General features: G+C 40.4%; 1 protein-coding gene across 1 annotated transcript in view; it reads left to right on the top strand.

Moving 5' to 3' along the window:
* Nucleotides 1-7292: 7292 nt before the first annotated feature.
* LOC120539715 (putative nuclease HARBI1) overlaps nucleotides 7293-17364 on the top strand; it is a 59046-nt gene continuing 48974 nt past the window's right edge. The window contains exon 1 of the mRNA XM_039770098.1: nucleotides 7293-7332. Within this exon, the coding sequence (XP_039626032.1) occupies nucleotides 7293-7332 (40 nt within the window). The remainder of the gene's footprint in view (nucleotides 7333-17364) is intronic.

The raw sequence follows: 17364 nt of genomic DNA, 5'->3' as shown, positions 1-17364 counted from the left end.
GGCAACTCAGGCCCCATCTTCAGGCAGAGATGTAATACAGAAACTGGAGTTCCCTGTGTTTATATACACACTAGGACAAGTACAAGATTGGTAAATCTTTAAATGAGACATCTTAAATGTAAAAAATTAATGGACCTCTTCAGGCTAAGATTCATTTAACAAGAGAGAAGAACAATGTGTGGTTAAGATCTTTGGATAAGATAACTGTCCAACAAAGTCTTTGGAAGTTTCTGATGTGTTTTTCAATACAATGTTGGTCTGTTATCGGGTTGTCTGGGTCAGTCTGAGAGATGCAAACAATCCTCATACCTGGCCATACAACACTTGTCTCTATTCAAACCATGTTGCAATGTGTTAAATTTTAACATGACTTTAACTGTGTGTGTGTGCCTTTCTCTCGCACACCTGTGTGAGTGTGTGCCTCTCTCTCATGTGCCTGTGTGTGTGTGTGCCTCTCTCTTGCGCGCCTGTGTGTGTGTCACTCTCGCATGCCTGTGTGTGTGTGTGTGTGTGTGTCACGCTCTTTCTCTCTTGCTTGCTCGCTCACTGCACAGGAAATGCACAGGGAGAGACTGAACATGTACAAACCGAAAGGGAAACTGGCTTGTTCATATACCGAGTGTGTGGTTGTGAACCGAGACAAAAGTTTGGAAAAGTTTTTGGTCGTAAACCAATTTGTACGTGTACCGAGACGTTCGTGAACCGAGGTTCCATTGTACACAGAATATCAAGGTTACACTAATGAAGCTATGAGAAAGCCATATTAAAATGCGTTTCTTCAGGCGAGATGGTCTGCAAAAGCCCGTTGAAGTCAGATAGCCTTCTTATTCTGGAACAGTCACAGGTAATGTGTGGTAAGATTCATCGCACACTCTTTGATTCTGTTTGCACATGAGATTGAAAGAATCCATTTTCTCCTCAGACAGGACTTTTATTTCTCTGAATCCATTTTCGTAAACACACATGTTACTCAGGGAGTCCCTCAGGGTTCTGTTTTGGGGCTGCTTCTTTTTCTAATGTATATCTTCCCAATAGGTAATATCTTTCAGCACCATGGTATTAAATTTCATTGTTACTCTGATAACACACAGCTATATCTATCCACTAAATCCACTTCTGTTTTCCCTCCAGATACTTAGGTAGGTCTCCAAAACATAGAGACATGGATGACTCAACATTTTCTCCAACTAAACTGCAATAAAACTGAGGATTCCCCTCATTGGTTCTAAATTCACACTTGCTAAGGTTAACCATTCTTCTATTTTAATTAACAATATTAACACAAACATCTCTACCCCAGTGAAGAGCCTGGGCGTCATTCTTGACAATACTCTCTCTTTTTCTTTCCATATAAGTAATGTTTCTCGGACTGCCTTCTTCCATCTCCGAAACATTTCTAGACTTCGTCCTGTTCTTACCCAACACAGTACTGGAGTATTTGTTAATGCCCTAGTCCACTGCTTCCCAAATTCGATCCTGGGGACCCACTGTGGCTGCAGGTTTTTGCTCCAACCAACTTCCGTTTTTCATTGGACTTTTAGCCTAATTAAGTGAATCATTATTTCCCAGTTTCTGCGTTTTGGAGTCAATGTAGAAATTACAAACTAAGTTTGGTAGATTTTTGTTAAAATGTAATAAGCAGTTATATGGAGAATATGTAGTTTATTTAAGTCGTTAACAATATTTTCAACCTTTTCCAGCTGTTCTGGTTATTTAATTGATTATTTACTAATTAGCGAGTCTGACACTGATGTCGTTGCTGCTTTCATCATCCCGGGTGTCTGCTGTGTTGGTTATTAATGGTCACTATTAGGGGTAAATGAATGAGCAAACTACACAGGAAAAGGGGAAAATAACAGTAAGAGAGTTAATTAAGGCATTTATAGCTTTAGAAAAAAATAGAAATATTTCTAAATGTCTTATAAATGTAGAAACGATACTGTTGTGTGTTTCTGAATGCAGAATAACAGAAGCGTAAAAAAAGACCAGCTAATTAAATGAGATCAGTTATCGATTGTTTTCACTGACTGTGAATCTGGTTGGAATAAAAACCTGGGGCCACAGTGGGTCCCCAGGATCGAGTTTGGGAAGCACTGCTCACCTAACGTATAGATTACTGTAATGCTATTCTAACTGACATCCCACAAAAATGTATCTATCACTTACAACTTATTCAAAATTCTGCTTCCAGTTATTACCTGTTATAAATCCACTAAACATATTTCACCTATTCTCTCTCAACTTCACTTGCTCTCTGTTAACTACCGAATACATTACTAAATACCACTCTTAACATTTCAAGCTCTCCACAACCTGCCTCACTGATCTCCTACAGACTTACACAACCTCTCACTCCCTCAGATCCTCACTTGCAGCTTTACTTTCTGTACCACACATAACACTCTGTTCTATGGAAGCTGGATCATCTTCTCCTAGTGCTCCTCAATTCGGGAATTCTCTTCCCTCTCATATTCGACAATTTGATTCAATATCACATTTTAAAACTATCCTCAAGACATATCTTTTCAAACTGGCATACCATCTGTGAATTTTGCACTGTTATTGCCAGTTATCTTTGTTTGTTTGCTAATTATTGCTTTTTAATTTAATATTCTCTTTGTTTTTATTTTACTAATGTTGTTTAATTTCATTGTAAGGTGACCTTGAGTTTTAAGAATGGCACCTATTAAATAAAAAGTATTATTATTATTACATACATGCTAAAGTTACATATGTTTGCAAACGCTTAATGCAGCAACATAATTCAGCAGAATGACCATGTCAGAAAAATGCCAAATATAGCAAGTGAAAATCAGAATGTTTACAGCTAGTGGTGTCACACATGTGCAATTAAGAGGAAGCTCAGTGGACCAAGTGGAGGTAATTATCCGCCAGGCTAGGGGGTGTTGGGGGTTCACTTAAACCTACTTCTATTATCTCTGCAGTCCAAATACAGGAAAATCTACCTGATTTAATAGCAATAACACCATTTCTGATGTTCAGAATGACGTCGGTTCCGGTGCCCAGAATGAGGTCACTGTTAGTCCGGCCTTTTGATGACATCACTTCCACTTTTGGCATTGAAAACCGCCATCATCTCACCACTGAAATCAGTTCAGCTTTGGAACTCAAAGAGAGCACTACTTGCTTATTTCATTCCCCCTTTTTGCAGCCAGGGACAATATAAAGGTGGCTGCCACAAACCTTCTTTGTGAGTTGAGGCTGATTCTTTTACAGTGGTTAATGACAAATAAAGAGGCCTGCAAAGGTATTCAATCCTCTTCAAAGTTTTCCTAATTATTCTGCATGACAAAAGATTTGCCCACATATTTTTCCTTTCACTATATTTTCTGTAGATATTTAACTAAAAAAGAAAAAAACTGTAAAGTTCATGTTTGTCTAAGTATTCAAGCCCTACACAGTTTTACTTTGTCGAGAAGCCTTTGGCTGCAGTAACAGTCTTCATTCTTTTGGTTATTACTGTAAGTATGTCCCAGTTTTGCACATTGTGATTCTTCTCAGCAGAATTGATTTGAGATCCTCTTGGTTGATGGGATAGCGCCTCTGGACAGCAGTTTTCAAATAGTGCCGCAGATTCTCAGTAGGGTGAAGATCAGTGCTACTGTTCCTGTGTGGTTATCCTTTCTTTTCCTGACACGGCTTTATAAATACACTGAAATTAACCGCATATTGTTTATTAGTTTAATGCATCTGATTGTAATTAAATAGTAACAATATAATGGTCCACAGAATGGTCAAACTATTCCAAATACCATAGCTGCTTTAGCGTTTTTAATTTCACTGTACCTTATTTTACTTCTTTCAGCTGCTCCCGTTAGGGGTTGCCACAGCAGATAATCTTTTTCCATATTACTCTCACTGCACCACTCAGAGCAGCTGATCGGAAAGAGAATTATCGGTATACAGCATCAAGCACACGCTGCCTCAGCCATGCTTCCTATTTGAACTGTTTCTCACATGACAAACGCTTCAAACCTTTCCTGTATGGACCTCTCGGTTCAGGAAGAGTTTCATCCTAAGAGTTCTAAATGCGCTCAATCCAGTGCTCCTTGTAGAACTATCTGTACTTATAAGTTGAATTACCCCACTGTAAACTCAAACTGCAGTTATAATATTGCATAACCTGAGCCATTTTAGTAAGCGCGTATTTACATATGATGATGATATCATTTTTAAGATTAAATGCAGCAAAATATGTTTGTTATATTATACAGATAAAACTTTAACTTCGTTTAAAAAATCTATATTGTTAATAACTAAAGGATGTTTCTGCCTCGCACTGTATGCTTCACTTTGACTGGCGTGAAGGATAGAATAATTAAACATGTACTACGAAGATATTTCAATGTTCCTTAAAAGTTTTGAAGAATCTGTGCTCTAAGCTTACAGATGGCTTAACGTCTGTTACAGAGCTGATTGTGTGGCAATCGGTTACTTGGAGAAAGAAAAGGAAGGACAGGAATTGGAGGTTAGTACATTTGAAACAGACAGTACTGCAGGGCCACCAAATCCCAGGGGCCGCCACGCCAATATATATTGAATATAAAACAGAAAGAGAAAATAACGGCACAGCTAAAAATGCAGGGGCAAATTTCGACAAAAGTTAAACCCTTGTGTCATGAGCACGAGGCGGCAATGCAGTGTCAGCAACAGACGTAGCCATCCACCATGCATAAGGCCATATTGATGGCAGGCAAAGGGGCCACCGATTCTTTCTATGCCCAGGGCCGCCACAAGCCTAGAGCCAACCCTGAGTACTGCTGCAATAAATTATTTCATCAAAGGTCACGCACAATCACTGCGCCGGGAAACCCATGTTTAATAACGTGCTTTAACTCCTATCATCATGAAAATTATATCACATATACATCTCAGTTTTTTAGTTATTCAGAGAGCTGTAATATCTATCTATCTATCTATCTATCTATCTATCTATCTATCTATCTATCTATCTATCTATCTATCTATCTATCTATTATCATGAATGTAATGGATTCTGTGTCCTGTCGGAGGAAGAGAAAGCCAATTTAAGAAGCACGTAGTGATTCACACACACAGAGCACATAGAAGAACACATACAAAACAAAGCATTTAACGTGCTACTTTACTTACGATGTGATTTGAGAAACTAGTTAATTAAACGATTTTAAGATGAAGTTTATGATGTTCTACTTTAATGACAAAATAAACTACGTGATTAAAGTGGAAATTTAGAGATTAAAGTTGACATTTCGTGCTTTTTCTCCACTGTGTGCCTTTTTTTCTATGTACCCTAATACAGCATTTCTCAACCTTTAAGTATTTGCGACCCGAGTTTTTATAAAAGTTTTAATCGCGCCTCCCCTAACATTTTTTTGAAATGTAGATGCATATTTTATTATTCCTACTTAACTTTTATCGACATTTAACTAACTCAATTGTTCTAGTATCAGAATGTAGTTTAAGTTCATTTGTTTTGGTTTCAACAGATTTTTTTTATATTTTTGATTCTTGTTTTCTTTTTTTCACATCTTTGCGTCCCCCTTTTTGTTACTTTGCGCACCCCTAGGGGCCTGCCCACAGGTTGAGAACCACTGCCCTAATAAGCTTTCATATGACACTGTGAACTTGAGCTTTTGAGTTTCTCCGACATGCTATGTCAGTCGATCAGCTTCCCTTTTGTTGTTTATACCACTGTTTAAACCAACAAATAGTAAGTTTTTCCTTCCCTCCACTTGGTATTCGCTGAAATTCTTTTGCTTTTCCCATTGTCGGTACTGACCCCTACTCTCTTTTCTGTTTCTTTTTCCGGTTTCTTTGTGGTGGTGGCCTGCGCCACCTCCACCTACTCAAAGCTTCATGATGCTCCAACAATGATGGATGGATTAAAAGGCAGAAGTCTACGTGACCATCATCATCAAGTCCTTCCGTGAGAATCATAAATCCAAAGAGGACTGTTTCATTTATGTTAGGTAGAATGCCCAGAGGGGACTGGGCGGTATCATGGTCTGGAATCCCTACAGATTTTATTTTTTCTCCAGCCATCTGGAGTTTTTTTGTTTTTTCTGTCCCCCCTGGCCATTGAACCTTACTCTTATTTGATGTTAATGTTGATTTATTTTGTTTTATAATTGTGTCTTTCATTTTTCTATTCTTTAATATGTAAAGCACTTTGAGCTACTGTTTGTATGAAAATGTGCTATAGAAATAAATGTTGTTGTTGTTGTTTTCACAGAATGCTGAGCTTAAGGGCTATTTATATTGATTTGCATATTCAAAGAGGCATAATTCTGGGAGGAGCTGGGGAGGGACAGCTGGCGTGTGCAAGAGCGTTTACTTTTCATGCTGACCGGGATTTATATAGCGGAAGAACGCGGAAGTTGCCGAACGCACAGATTCCTGCATCTAGATTTGTCTGTGCATAAGCACATTTCGGCTTTTGTGCTTACATCATTTTATAGTGCAAATACTACGCACGGCCTTTGACGTGGCCATTCCAAAACATTCACGTTTCTGTTTCTGAGCCATTCCTTCGTCGCTTTGGCCTTATGCTTAGGGTCATTGCCTTGTTGAAAGATGAATCTTCTTCCTAGCCATAGGTTTAAAATAAATTGGAACAAGTTCTCCTGCAATATTTGTGTCCATCCATTGTCCCTTCAACTCTGATAAGATTCCCAGTCCCAGAACCAGAAATGCCTCCCAATAGCATGATGCTGCCACCACCAGATTTCACCCTGAGGTCTTGTGTTTCTTGAGGCCTGGGCAGTGCTAACTTTACACCACACATGCGTCTTTGAAGTCTGGCCAGCAAGTTCGATTTTGGTCTCATCATGAAACATTCTCCCACATCTTAACTGGTCCTTTCTCCTGCTTTCTAGCAAATGCCATACTTGCTTTTATGTTGCCCTTTCTTGCTACCCTCCCATAGATGACTGTTTTATGGAGAGCTCTTGACATTGTGGACCCCTGCACCTTCACTCTAGTTTCATCTAAAGAGCATTGCAGACTTCTGAGACTGACAGTTGGATTTTTAGTCGCCTCTCTGACCAGTCGACGTCCTGCTCTGATGTTTAGTTTTGACGGCCGGCCTGTTCTAGTGAGAGTCTAGGTGCTGTGATGAACCTTTCACTTTCTCATGACGGATCCAAAACACGCAATGAAACATTCACACTCTTTGATATTTTTTTATAGCCATTTCCTTACTTGTGAGTCAGCCCTATTGGGTACTGTAGGGGCCACCAGGGGAACTGTTTGGTTTCACAATCCCTACACTTAGTGACATCTGATTGACTATGCCCTTGTACCAGAAGTACTCCCAGGTCCCTCATCAAGGTGAGCTGGAGTCGGGTAGAAGAAGGACAAAGCTTGTTTAGAGAAGTGGAAGGAGAAAGGAAAAAGAAGGAAAAGAATTGTGTTGTTATATATTGATTTTGAAGCCTGTGTATGAGGTATTTGCTGTGAATAAACCTTTAACTTATACCTGAAGTGGTATCTGTAAGGTTGTGCACCAGATGCCCCCTAGTGTTCACAAATGCTAACATTTGTATCAGTTTGTCACACAATTACTCACAATAAACTGGAGAAAGAACCTTGACCTTGGTCTTATTTCAAAGATATGATGTTGATATGCACTGGTGAAGCAAGAAATGTGACTGGTGGCAACCTCTGTGAAGTCATCAGGGTTCACATCGGCAAACTGCATTGGAAAACCGATCAAGAAGGTGACATGGCAGAAAAAAAAAAGTGGGGCAGTGACATCTGCTGGACATGAAGCAAGTTGCAGAAGCTGATGACATGATCGGATGAAGAAGAATGACAGCTGTGGCATCCACTGAACATTAAGCAGTTATGACCCGGCAACCTGTTGTTACTCACAAATTACTGGAGCCCGGCCCTTGGTCTTGATGTTAACCAAAGGCTTGTGGCCTGACACATTCTGGGAATTCAAAAAGATATGAGCTTGCGGCAACCTCAGAAAAGTAAAGTGATCTGCTGTGTGCCAGTGTCATCTTCTGAGTGTAGCATCTTAGTGGTGAGCAGAAAAAAATTATTATAAATAAACTTGTTGACCCTTGCAAACCCATCTTTATATATAATATGCCTCTGTGGCTGTCCATTTGTCTGTCCAGGATTTTAAATCACCTGTGGCTCGCAAACCGTTTGACCAATTCACCTGAAATTTGGTACACATACACTACGTGATGCCTACTATCCGTTATCCTCCAAGGTTATTCATCTTTTTATTGTTATTTTATTGTAGAATCAACTCTCGGTAGCGGTCAGCAGGGCGGCTCATGTGTATGGGTGCCATTCTCATCCTTATCACCTTCGCCGTCACTTCCCCTATCTCTTCATATCTTAAATCATTCTTGAAGCAGATTGAAGACTGAAGTGCCAGCTTAAGTGAAAAATTAAAGAAAACGTCCTAAGTAATTGCATCACAAACATTGACTTAATCAGTTTTAACACAAAAAGATGCCGACGAATGAAGAGATAAAGCGGGCCGTTAGAGTGGAGAATAGAAGAGCTGCTCAGGAAGCAGCAAGCACATCAGCTTCTGAGCAAACGAATGCTAAACGTACAGAGAAAGAGGATGAAAACTGTAAGTCAAGTGTTTTCACTGCATTTTATTGTGCAGTACGCCATTACTGACCTAATAATAATCCTTCAAGACGCACTAAATACATCTTCCAAATTCATAATCAAAGTGTCAGACTTGTTTTTATTGAGTGACTGTGACGAACAACACTGTAAGATGACTAAGTAAAAAGAAGGTCAGCAACATTTGTTAGGCTTTTAACAAAACACTCTCTTGCCAAACTGGGAATGTTCAGCTTGCTCCATATCAACCACCTCTATTTGAGAACCAAATCAACTGATAAAACTAAAAAATAAAATTGAATTTGCCCTAAAGCCATTGTGTGGTAATATACTTTAGGGATGGTTAGACATTTTGCATTAGCTAGAATGCTAAAGATAAGGTTATACGAGGCAGATGGTGTGGTTTGTCAGGCAGGCATTGTGGCTTAGTGGTTAAGACTTTGAACAGATGTAGTAACTAACCCGAGAAACAGAATCAAACAGGCGGTTCAAACTCCATGAGCTTCAGACCTGCAAGTTTGAGTAAGGCTTTGGACTTCAAACCATGAGACTGGGCATTCAGATCTCTCTACTGATATTAGGTGACCATGATCAGGTCACTTCACCTGCCTATGCTCTATCTGGAAAAACAAAAGAATTGGAACCGATTGGATCTCAGATGTGGAAAGTTGCCTTGGCATCACCCACAAAATAAGTCATAACAAGAGAAATGCATTGCTAACATCTCATTACAAGCAAATTCAAAAGTTCCCTGAAGCAAAATGTAGTTGTGAAGCAACACTTTGGTTCCACCAGTTAATTTTGATCACACCTCACCTGTCTGAGTCACCTGATTATGTCAATATATGTATAGTTTTATAATTAAACTCACCTCCCACACATCCGTTTACGAAAGTACAAAAACACAGTACTTTGGCATGGCCTTTCTAGGAGAGTGGATTTGTTGATTCCCTCCACAGTTTCTAATAGGCTTACTCTGAGCTTGTTTGATTTTTATATTGCTTCAAGTATTGAACTTGTTCCCAGAAGGATGACACAGTATTATTTCAATATTACAAAAATTACCGCGTGGGCATAATCTCTGGTACATTATTATCCAACTCCCGGGGAAGACTGAGACAAAGGAATTGTGGCATCCAATTTTAAATTGCCAAGAATTTTCAAAGGAGATGTGCTGCCACCAAGTTGTTGATGGTGTTTATTTGTTTAGAAATTCTGTTCTTAATTCCAGGATTCATTAAGTTGATTGCCTGTCAGAACAATCTAGAAGTGATCAGGCCATTCAGTCCAACAAAGCTCACCAGTTCTATCCACTCATCTCCTCCAAAATAACACCAAATTGAGTTGTAAAGATCCCTAAAGTCCTACTGTTTACCACACCACTTGGTCTCTTATTCTAAGTGTCTGTGGTTCTCTCTCTGAAGAAAAACTTCCTAATGTTTGTGTCAAAACGTAACCTTAACAAGTTTCCAACTGTGTCCCCGTGTTCTTGATGAACTCATTTTCAAGTCACACTCTTGATCCACTGGACTAATTCTCTTCATACTCTTAAACACTTCAGTCAAGTTTGCTCTTAATCTCCTTTTGATTAAACTGTAAAGGCTCAGCTTTCTATCTTTATAATGGTGACATTATCACTCTGCCATTTTATGGTTTGTTTTTTCTTTGCTGCATTTTATTGAAGTCCATGAATGGCATAATAACTGAGGCCCACAAAATTCAACCAAGAAGATCTTCACTGGTTTAGAGGACTACTTGGTCCAGCCAGGTCCTAAATACTAACTGCTAGAATCAGGTAGAGCAGGCCCAAAAACAACTATAAGTAGAACATTAGAAAATGTTTGACGAGAACAGTTCATTAAGCCCAACAAAAGTTGTCATCCCCATCTACTTAATTCCTCCAAAATAAAATGTCTAGTTTTGAAAGTCCTTAAAATCCCACTGTCTACCACACACTACTTGGTAACTTGTTCAATGACTCAATGGTTCTTATTGTGACAAAACGCGTTAGTGTAAAATTTAACCCTTAGCAAGTTTCCAACTGTGTTCCCTGTGTGTACACTGGTTACCTGTGTCATTCAGAATTGACTTTAAAATTCTGCTTATGGTTTATAAAGCCTTAAATAATCTCGCCCCATCTTATATATCGGAATGTCTGACACCTTATATTCCAAATCGTAACCTCAGATCCTCAAATGAGTGTCTCCTTAGAATTCCAAGAACAAAACTTAAAAGAAGTGGTGAGGCTGGCGGCCTTCTGCTGTTAGGCACCTAAAATCTGGAATAGCCTGCCAATAGGAATTCGCCAGGCTGATACAGTAGAGCACTTTAAAACACTGCTGAAAACACATTACTTTAACATGGCCTTTTTATAACTTCATTTTAATCTTAATTTAACTTAATCCTGATACTCTATATGTTCAATTTCCTCAAAATAACTATTCATGGTGGCTCTAAAATCGGTACTGACCCCTACTCTCTTTTCTGTTTCTTTTTCCGGCCACCACCACCTACTCAAAGCTTCATGATGCTCCAACAATGATGGACGGATTAAAAGGCAGAAGTCTACGTGACCATCATCATCATCAAGCCCTTCCGTGAGAATCCTAAATCCAAAGAGGACTGTTTCATTTATGTTAGGTAGAATGCCCAGAGGGGACTGGTCAGGCGGTCTCATGGTCTGGAATCCTACAGATTTTATTTTTTCTCCAGCCGTCTGGAGTTTGTTTGTTTTTTCTGTCCCCCCTGGCCATTGAACCTTACTCTTATTCGATGTTAATTAATGTTGATTTATTTTGTTTTATAATTGTGTCTTTCATTTTTCTATTCTTTAATATGTAAAGCACTTTGAGCTACTGTTTGTATGAAAATGTGCTATAGAAATAAATGTTGTTGTTGTTGTTCCCGTGTTCTTAATGAACTCATTGGACAATTACTCTTCATAATTTAAAACACTTCAATCACTTCTCCTCTATTTTTCCTTTCACTTAAACTGTAAAGACTCGGTTCTTTTAAATTTCTCTCATAACATAGCCCTAGAATCAGTCTTCTTTTGACGGTTTCTTGTTCTGTTATGTCCTTTTTGTAGCCTGGAGACCCAAACTGCATCCAGTACTCCAGATGAGGCCTCACCAGTGTGTTATAAAGCTTGAGCAGAACCTCCTGTGACTTGTACTCCACTCATCAAGGCGCAATATAACTTGACAGTCTGTTTGTCTTCTTAATGTCTTCTGAATGCTGTCTAGCAGTAGATAGTATCGAGTCCACTAAATCCTTCTCATAAGTGGTACTTTCAATTTTCAGATCTCCCATTTTGTATTCAAACCTACCATTTTTACTTCCTACATTTTATCTGCCCAAACCTGGATGTTGTCCAAGTCCCTCTGTAATAATTCAATGGATTCTCAAATATCTACCAGTCCACCTGGCTTGATATCTGCAAACTTGACCATCTCTTTAGTTATATTCATAATCAAATTATTTATATAAACTGCTCAAGAAAATTAAAGGGAGACTTTTTAATGAGAGTATAGCATCAAGTGAATGAAACTTGTGGGCTGTTCATCTGGTCAGTGAAGTAGCAGAGGGGCTTGTTCATCAGTTTCCGCTGCTTTGGTGCACTAAAGGAGCAACAATGAGATGACCCCCAAAACAGGAATGAATGGTTTAACAGGTGGAGGCCACTAACATTTTTCCTTCCTCATCTGTTTTGTCACTCGTTTTGTATTTGGCTAAGGTCAGTGTCACTACTGGTAGCATGAGGTGATACCTGGACCCTACAGAGTTTGGTTGCACAGATAGTCCAACTTCTCCAGGATAGCAGGCACATCTGTAAGTGCCTTTACCAGAAGGCTTGATGTGTCTCTCAGCACAGTCTCAAGGAAATGGAGGAGATTTCAGGAGACAGGCAGTTACTCGAGGAAAGCTGGACAGGGCCCCTCGTAGAAGGTCCTTAACCCATCAGCAGGACCCACTGGTATCTGCTCCTTTGGGCAAACAGAAACAGGATGAGCACTGCCAGAGCCTACAAAATGATCTCCAGCAGGCAGGCCACTGGTGTGAATGTCTCTGACCAAACAATCAGAAACAGACTTTATGAGGGTGGCCTGAGGGTCCAACGTCCTCTAGTGGGCCCCGTGCTGACTACCCTCCTGGCACCGTGGAGCTCGATTGGCATTTGCCATAGAATACCAGAATTTGTATGTTCACCACTGGCACCCTGTGCATTTCACAGATGACAGCAGGTTCACACTGAGCACACATAACAGACGTGAAAGGGCCTGGAGAAGCCATGGAGAATGTTATGCTGCCTGTAACATTGTTCAGCCTGACCGGTTTGGTGGTGGGTCAGTGATGGTTTGGGGAGGCTTATCCATGGAGGGACGCACAGGCCTCTACAGACTAGACAATGGCACCTTGATTGCCATTAGGTATCGGGATGAAATCCTTGGACCCATTGTCAGACCCTATGCTGGTGCAGTGGCTCCTAGGTTCCTCCTGGTGCCCAACAATGCCCAGCCTCATGTGGCGAGAATATGCAGGCAGTTCCTGGAGGATGAAGGGATTGATACCATTGACAGGCCCCCACGCTCACTCACCTGACCTCAATCCAACAGAACACCCCTGGGTGGAACATTATGTTTCGGTCCATCTGGTACCGCCAGGTTGCACCTCAGCCTGTCCAGGAGCTCAGTGATGCCCTGGTCCAGGTCTGAGAGGAGATCCCCCAGGACACCATCCATTGTCTCATTAGAAGCATGCCATCCCCTATATTGTCAGGCATGCATACAAGCACGTGGTGGGGGAGCATAAAAACTACTAAGTATGATTTGGAGTTGCTACAGTGAAATTTTGACAAAATGGACTCACCTGCCTGCCACGTCATTTTTTCCTTTGATTTTCAGGGTGTCTTTGATTTCTGCCCTCTGTAGGTTGATAATTTCCATTTCCACTAAACAATGTGTCATCCATTTGTTCCTAATTTGCCCTTGGGATTAATAAAGTATCTATCTATCTATCTATCTATCTATCTATCTATCTATCTATCTATCTATCTATCTATCTATCTATCTATCTAACACATTATCAAGCCCATATCAGTAGAGATATCCAGCAGGATTTTTTTTCCTATTGAGATCTGATATGTTTTCAAAGTGTTCCTTTAATTTTTTTGAGCAGTATATATTAAAAATAACAGCCCTAGCACTTGCCCCTGTGGCATACCACTCTTAACATCAGCCAATTCTGATAAGATTCTTCAATCCATCACCCTCTGCTTCATGTATCTAGGCCAATTTTGCACCCATCTACACCCTGCACACCCACTTCTTTTAATTTGATGCCCAGCCTCTTGTGTGACACCTTATCAAATGCTTTCTGAAAGTCAACATAAATGATATCATATGCTCCATTCTGATTGTATCCTTTTGTTGCCTCCTCATAGAATTCCAGCAGATTGGTAAAACACAACCTCCCTCATCTGAACCCACGTTGATTGTTTTTATTTAAATTCGTGTCCTTGCCATGTGTTGCTCAATTTTATCCTTAATAATTCCTTCCATTAATTTTCTGTGATGCCCATTAAGCTTACTGGCCTATAGTTGGTTGGATTTGCCTGATCACCCTTTTTTATATAACCGGATAATATTTGCTATTTTCCAGTCCTTTGGGATTTCTCCAGTATGCGATGATTTCCTAAAAATATGCATCAAGGATTTATATACGTATGTACTCTCTAATTTCCTTAAGAAATTGAAGATAAAATCTTCTGGTCCTGGTGTTTTGTTTGAATTCAGCCTGTTTAATCTCAGCAGCATCTCTCCCTCACTACAATTTCCAAATCCCTCCAAGTACCTCCTTAGTAATCTCCATTTACTGGTGGGAGGTTATCTATTTCCTCACATATGTAGACCTCAGGAAATGCAAGTTTAGAGCATCTTCTTTTTCACTGTCTGTGTTTTGTAATTCCCCTTTACTACTCCTGACGCACATCACCTCCTACTTGACTGTTCTTTTACTACTAAAATACCGAAAGAATCTCTTTGGGTCACACTTTGTTTTATCCTCTGTGTTCCTGTCTAACTGCCTTTTAGCTTCCCTAATATCCTTCTTAATGGTTGCCCTTGTTACTGGCCTGAGGCCTATGGGAATCTGGGCCAGGTTCAAGCCACTGTTGCTACAGAGTGTAGCCACAGCGATATGGTGAAAAGGCATAAAAGAAGCAGGCAGCAGTCCCAAAAGTCCCAGACCATACTTCTCTGTTCTACTTTGTTCTCATTTATCCAGAAATATATAAGTGCTTCAATCTCTGTATAGATAAACATGACAATCAGTGAAACAATGGTGCATGCCAAATTTCCTCTGTGGAACAAATAGTGTAAACACATTTACTTTGGTTCAACAATAGTATTGTAGTCAGCTATCAAAAAGCACCTGATTAGAAACCACTGTCCCCATAACTCATTCATTTTTAAAGGAAACAGGCAGTTCTGTATCACCATATTGTGTGTGAATGAGAAACTAATCAAAGCAGTCTGATTATTCAAAGGAGGTGACTCTTTTGCTAAACAGGTAAATATTTATGTCCTGTTGATAGCCATCAACAATAACCTATAGCAGAATTTTCCAGGCATTTTGCCTTTACTTTACAACACTGGTTTATAGGAGAGCTGAACAACACACAGAAATGTCATTTTCTTTAAAACATTGAATTCTTGCCCATTACACCCTCATAAATACATTGCGTTCTCAGTAAGGCCTTATGATTCACTTCAGAGTATAGCTCCAGGGATTAAGGACTGGCACTCCTGCAATCCTCACTGTTTTCTTTACAAACAGGAATAATGCCATCTGACTACAGTGTAGTGTTCTTATTTCCTACTTATTATAACAAGTCTAAATACAGTATGTCCTGTAGGCCACTGGGGGGCGTACCACCACCCTAAACCCTGACACACACAGGCAGGACACAGGTTCAGTTCAACACCTATGTTTATTTACAGTTTATGCATCGATTACCAACATCACAATATACAGTCTAGTCCAGTCCATTCCATTCCCTTCCTTGCTGCCAGTCCATCCGCCTCCACTCCTCCTCAGGCTTTGTCTCCTTCCACCCGACTCAAGCCCCTCAATGGAGTGAGGCGGCTCCTCTTATTCAGGTCCTGGGAGTGTTCCAGATGGCTCATTACTACTACCTGGAATCACTCCCAGGTGCACTGGAGGTCCTCTACAGGGCTCTGCAGCTCCCCCTGGATGCTTCCATAGAACCCAACAGGGCTTCACCAAATTCCAGTTCCCAACATGCCCTGCAGGAATCCTTGGTGCCACAACCGCCCAGGAGGGCTGCCCTCTAGTGTCCCAGGGGAAGGTATTGCCTCATCAATGCCCTTTCCCCTGGTCCTTCCGCCCTAATGGTGCCCACGCCGGGTAGTAGCTGTGGCTGTCCATCACAGTCCTCATGATGTATCTGAAAAAAAAAAACTCATTAGTCACTTTTCAGCTCTTCCTTTATTTCTTTCTATAACAGCCGGTTAACCACACCGCTTTATCTCAATCTCCCCAACTTTTTTGTAATCAACTATGTACCCAACTCTTAAAGAAATGCAGACTTCTACCCTGGACATAACAAACATTACCTTTTGTTACACAGTCACTGAGCCAATGAAGGAGGAACCTGAGCACAGTGGGGTCAATGATAACTGTGTGAAGAAGCAGAAAATGTCTGAGACGATACCCCCAAAGAGGTAGTTTCTGGTGGAGGGGACTGCCAGGTGAGGACAGAAGTCTCCGGAGGTGTAATGCTAAAGGTGGTGATACTGCACACAGATGGTTAGCATGCTAGTGAGATCCATCTGTAAGCTGGAAAATGGCAAGGCCCACTTGCCTTAGAATTTAAATGGGATCTGACCAGTAAGACTGCAGTTTGTTCTTGTGATTTGTATGCTTTACATTTACCCATTCAGGCACAGCTCATCTTGGTGACTTTGCATGTCTCTCCATGTCATAATTATGTTTCGTTCCGTTCTGCATCTGTATTACTTTTTTAGCTGCTTCGGGAGTCCCATTTAATTCTCGGCCTATCATTAACTCTTTGAGGGCTGAATATTTTTTCCATAAAACAGTTTTCTGAAAAGTAATGGCTTCACAAAGAGATCAAAATTAAACACCTGCTGCTGCACGCTGTGGCTGACAGTTTGCCAAGAACATGTGGCAGGCTTGCTGCCAGGCTGTGTTCATGTGGCTGGGGCAGCAGCAGCGGTCACGGTCACAATGCATTGCAATCTGGTTTCTACCACTTATCATTGTAAGTGGCAGTCATCCCAGCTGAACAGTGCTAGAGTGGTGTCAGCTACATGAACCTGTTCAGCACCACGATTCGGGACAAACCAGCTGAAGCTGGAACCTCACATTCGTTTTTAATCACTTGTATCAAAATTGGAGTCCAACAAGTCATAGTCCAATTCAGAGATAATAGGCAAAACGTTGTCCACAGAGTGTTTTGCTTTATGCATTCACTTTGATCTCTCGCCAGATGTCAGTACCATTTTTGCCATTGTTTGCGCCTTGCTACTCAAGTGAGCGTAGGAAATCTTGGTCAAAACCAATTAAGCTAACTTTCCTTCTAGTAACGAGAGTCCAATTAAAATATAATGGTTGGTTTTGTCACAGTTTACAGATGATTACCATCATCAACTCCTCCTTTTAACAAGAGTTGACATCAACCCTGAAAGAGTTAAAGAAGCATGGGAGACACCTGTAGTA

The sequence above is a fragment of the Polypterus senegalus genome, chromosome 11, assembly GCF_016835505.1.
Source record: "Polypterus senegalus isolate Bchr_013 chromosome 11, ASM1683550v1, whole genome shotgun sequence".
In the NCBI taxonomy this organism is placed as follows: domain Eukaryota; kingdom Metazoa; phylum Chordata; class Cladistia; order Polypteriformes; family Polypteridae; genus Polypterus; species Polypterus senegalus.
The sequence above is the reverse complement of the archived record's forward strand: the minus strand, read 5'-3'. Positions and strand labels throughout refer to the sequence as shown.